Source organism: Drosophila mojavensis, unplaced genomic scaffold (genome assembly GCF_018153725.1).
Source record: "Drosophila mojavensis isolate 15081-1352.22 unplaced genomic scaffold, ASM1815372v1 contig_136, whole genome shotgun sequence".
Taxonomy (NCBI): domain Eukaryota; kingdom Metazoa; phylum Arthropoda; class Insecta; order Diptera; family Drosophilidae; genus Drosophila; species Drosophila mojavensis.
This window is the reverse complement of record NW_025318667.1, coordinates 6,434,924-6,439,410: the sequence shown is the minus strand read 5'-3', so window position 1 is coordinate 6,439,410 and position 4,487 is coordinate 6,434,924. Positions and strand designations below refer to the sequence as shown.

Below are 4,487 nucleotides of genomic sequence, written 5' to 3'. Positions count from 1 at the left end.
CTGCAACGTTTTTACTAGTCATTATTATTATGATGACTTTCTTTTTTCATTGAAAATTTGTATATTTTCTTAAACAAGCTTTCGACTCTCCTTAGTGTTTTTAGTCATCTAGTTTTCCTTACACTAGACATCATGAGTTAGCTCATTTACTCAGCATCTAATTAGCCTTGAGAAGTATTTCCAGCTCCCGACCCACCTTAGTGCTGTAGAGACGAAAATGTAGGCAGTATAAATATAGGCCTCAAGCCCTAAACATATCAAAATATAAATTTTTCCGAAAAGTAAAAACCAAAAAAGTAAATTTTTTCAAAACGCAAAATAGCAAAAGTAAAAATTTTTTTTTTTTCAAAAACGTATATAATTTTATCTTAATGTACTAAAATATAGCAAACAAAAGATTGCAAAATGAATACAGGTAACGAGAGGTTAATCGAAGCTAAAGTTTGTACACGTGCGAATTATGGGTACGTGAAGTTGCCACGTCTGAAAATAACCAGATTGGGCGTGCCTTTGGCTAAACGTCCAACTGGATTCGTATCGCTACAATTGTTCCACCAGGACATAAAGGATCAGGCCAGACGCCTTCAATTGGTCGTAAGTAATGCCTAGGGGTCCGCACGATGACTGACCCAACTAATGTGATCATCACTTAATACTTCACTCAACAGAAAAAGCGTCTCAAAAATATGGTCTCTGTGTCTACACAGACCGACAGCAAACTGGTTCTGTTGTGGAATCAAAGGATGGTGACTACTTTGCACTACTTGCAGCCGTCGCTTGAGGAGCAGTCCTACAACTATATCGATAAATATTTTAACCGGAAGACCAGTAAGATTGTACACATTGTGCTAATTACTCTAATCACTTTGATCAACATTTGCGTTATCATTGGCTTATATGAGAGGACCAAGCACCATTTGTATTAAATTCTAGTTATCAGCTAGTCCACGATGCTAGCTGCTTAATGTTCAATAAAAAAATTTATATGTTTTTATATAACAAATATTACTGTCATTGTCATTGCTATTATCATTATCATTGTCAACAGCCATTGTGTCATTGGCTATTGCCATTGTTATTGTCATTATCACTATCATTGGTTATTGTCATTGGCTAGTGCCATTAGCTAATATCATTGCTATAAGGCATTGTCGTTGTTATTATCATTGTCTTTGCTATTGGCCATTGTCAATGTTGATTGCCATTAGCTATTATGATTGTTTTAAGGTATTACTTTCGTTAGTCAATGGCCATTGATCATTGCTTATTAGTCATTATTCATTAGTCGTTGGTCATTGGTCACTGATCACAATGCCCAATTGTTCATTAGTCATTAGGCATCGTGTCATTGGATATTGCCATTATCATTGTGATTAGCCATAGTCATTATCACTATCGTTAGCTATTATCATTGGCTAATGTCATTGTTATAAGGCAATGTCATTGCTATTATCATTGCATTTGCCATTGGCCTTTGTCAATGGTTATTGCCATTGGCTATTGTCATTGCTTTAAGGTATTACTGTCGTTAGTCATTGGTCATTGGCGATTCATCATTGGTAATTGATCATTGTTCATTAGTCATTATTCATAAGTCGTTGGTCATTGTCCATTGGTAATTGATCATTGTTCATTGATCATCAGTCATTAATCATTGGTTATTGGTCATTGATCATTATTTATTAGTCGTTGGTCATTGTCCATTGGTGATTGATAAATGGTCATAAATCAGTGTTCGTTAGTCATTATTAATTAGTCGTTGGTGGTGATTGATCATTGGTCATTGATCATTGTTCATTAGTCATTATGCATTCGTCGTTGGTCATTGTCCATTGTTGATTGGTCATTGGTCATTGGTCATTATTCATTAGTCGTTGGTCATTGTCAATTGGTGATTGCTCATTGGTCATTGTCAGTCATTATCGGCAACTGGGCTACTTCTATTAGCATTTCCATTGCCATTTATTTTGCCATTCCATTAGCAATCCAAATTGTTTTTCAACTCCAGTTCTTAGTTAGGCTATGATGCCAGCTTAATATTAAATAAATATGCATATACATTTCTATGCCAATTGTGGGTATATATGTACATATATAGCTTAAGCCATTCAGATTCCTTAACACCCTCTCCGTCTGACTCTCTCCCTGTTTCTGTTTCACTTTCTCCACAGACATTGTCATGCACATGGACAGAGTGTGGACAGTTGTTGACATGTTGGCGCTCGAAACTGTTGCATTCTTCACCATCTTTGTGTGTGTGTGTGTGTGTGTGTGTAAGCCACTGTCTGTGTCTGTGTGCTTGTGTGTGTTGCTTGGTTGGTGTGTTGCCTTTTCCGGTCTTTGACATTTACAACAGTTCGCTATGACAGCGTCGGGTTAGGGTAACAACGGGGCAGCTGGCTGGAGCTGTTAGTCATAGTGGGAGGCCAGAAGGGTGAGAGGGACGCCCACACATACACGCACACAGAGACAGGCACGCACACACACACACAAGTGTGTTTAGTATAACCATAATGGCGTCATAAAGATGATATCATAATTTCCTACTTTGCTTTTCTTTATTTTCTTTTCTTTTCGTGTTTTTTTTTTTTTAGTTTTTTTTTTGCCGTTTTGTTGCGCTCTCTCTCATTTTCCTGTTGCACACTTTGACGCTGCGACGCGTCGACTATTTGCCTACAGCCGGGCTTTTCGTTTAGTTTTTCCTTTTGCTTTATAATTTTTCGCTCGTTTTTGCCTCGTTTTGTCAAGCATTTGAATTGTGGCGTCAATATTTGTCAGCCCAGCCCAGAAAGTCGCTGCCGTAAGCCAAGCTCCATAGTTGTCCGTATTACTAAGGTATTACACTCTCTCTCTCTCTCTCTCTCTCTCCTTCCATACCCTATCTACATCTGTCTCTCTCCCACTCTCCCTTTAATGGCGTACGTCAGCAAATTGTTCCAGGAAATTGAGCGAGCTGCACTTCAAGTGAATTCCACTGGCAAATGCGACGCCATAAAAATGTGAATAAATTTAATACCATCAAGTCGGATATATATGTATATAAGGTATATATATATATAATATATATAAATGTATATAAATAAAAGTAAACGCCAACTAGAAAACGGCGCGTGCCAATCCGCCGCATTTTAGGCCGGAAATACGTTGGGGGCAGCTCTCGCTGCTGTTGCTGCAATGCAGCAATGCAATTCAAATGAAAGCAAAAGGGCTGCCCCCACGGAGCCAGAATCTATTTAAAGCACTCGACCCAAGTAGGGAGCGCTGGCTGAGAAGCGCCGAGAAGAGTGCGATTTTTTTTGTTTTTGTTTTTTTGTGGAGTGGAAACAATAAAAGCTATGACGGCAACTATATACAGACATGTATGGCTATGTATGTGTGAGACGTATACATGTGGCATGCCTATACTGAAAGCAGCCCAGCTTGACTGTCCCAAGCTGTATCAATCGATAGTTTTTAGGTATATCGATTGCGCTCATTGGGCAGCAAAGAAAGTCCCAGTCAGAAATATTAGATCTATTCTAATCTTCATTCCAGACTTTATCTCTCGATTTTAATTTCCATACTAATCTCCAATATAATCTCCATTCTAATCTCCAATCTAGCTTTATAATGTATAGTTATATGAGACAGATTTCGATTTTATTAACTTGGTACCAGAAATCGATAGCTATGCATATAATTGAGTTATACATGACAATAATCAATTCATTTTATCGATTATTCTAAAAACTATATGCATACTAAGCTAGTAAAACAATTTGTTATATATCGATTGCCAGTTTGCTATAGAAATATTGTATACAATATGCTTGATAAGTCTAACAGATTCGATTTTAAACGATTTCACGAATCCATAACTAACAATCGATAATCGATATATGCACGGTATAGCTCTCGTCGATAGTTGTTATCGACAATAGTAATTCTCGAAAGTTATTATGGATAGCCCAGATAGAGGCATATGCCTGGGATTTGCACAGCTTTCGTTTATCGATAGATCCTACAATCGATAGATGAGCTTAGTTCATCACCATCATTTGCTTATGTACTACAACAATTGCAGTAACTGAAGAGCTCCCTTATGCCATATGCAACAGCTTCATTTCGCCTCGATGAGTTTTGTAATTATAAATGCATAAAATTCGAATGCCCGAAGACTTTAGGCGTCTCTCTACTCCTTGCTCTGACGTCTGCACATATCGCTCATTAACCGTGTTCTCGGCTGTCTTAATGAAAATTCATGAAATGTATTAAACATTTTTTATGACGCCTTCGCCTTTAATGGCTTTTCGTGCGGCCACGAAGTCATCGCCGCTTCGTGTCCCGTGCTTCGTGTTAACATTTAACGCACCCTTAACGATCCAGTAGAGTGATGGCGAGGCTGGTGAGCTGGTGGGGCTGGCGGGGCTGGTGGGGCAGGCGCTCTGTGTGTGTCTGCGTCGAGCCGCAGCTCTGGCCGAGTTCATAAAATTTTATTTGCATTTCAA

At 38.4% G+C, this 4,487-nt stretch overlaps 1 protein-coding gene across 1 annotated transcript; it reads left to right on the top strand.

Annotated features, from left to right (window-relative positions):
• Positions 1–336: 336 nt before the first annotated feature.
• LOC26527956 lies at positions 337–1,003 on the top strand. The gene is made up of 2 exons (XM_015160619.3): positions 337–594; positions 669–1,003. Exons 1-2 carry the CDS (start codon positions 406–408, stop codon positions 924–926), a joined length of 447 nt encoding a protein of 148 aa, XP_015016105.1. The 5' UTR covers positions 337–405; the 3' UTR covers positions 927–1,003.
• The last annotated feature ends 3,484 nt before the right edge of the window (positions 1,004–4,487 follow it).

Bases quoted from the DNA above. Each gene is read 5' to 3' on its own strand.
- LOC26527956 (XM_015160619.3), top strand. From the start codon at position 406: ATGAATACAGGTAACGAGAGGTTAATCGAAGCTAAAGTTTGTACACGT. The intron at 595-668 runs GTAAGTAATGCC...TTCACTCAACAG, and splicing joins CCAGACGCCTTCAATTGGTC to AAAAAGCGTCTCAAAAATAT.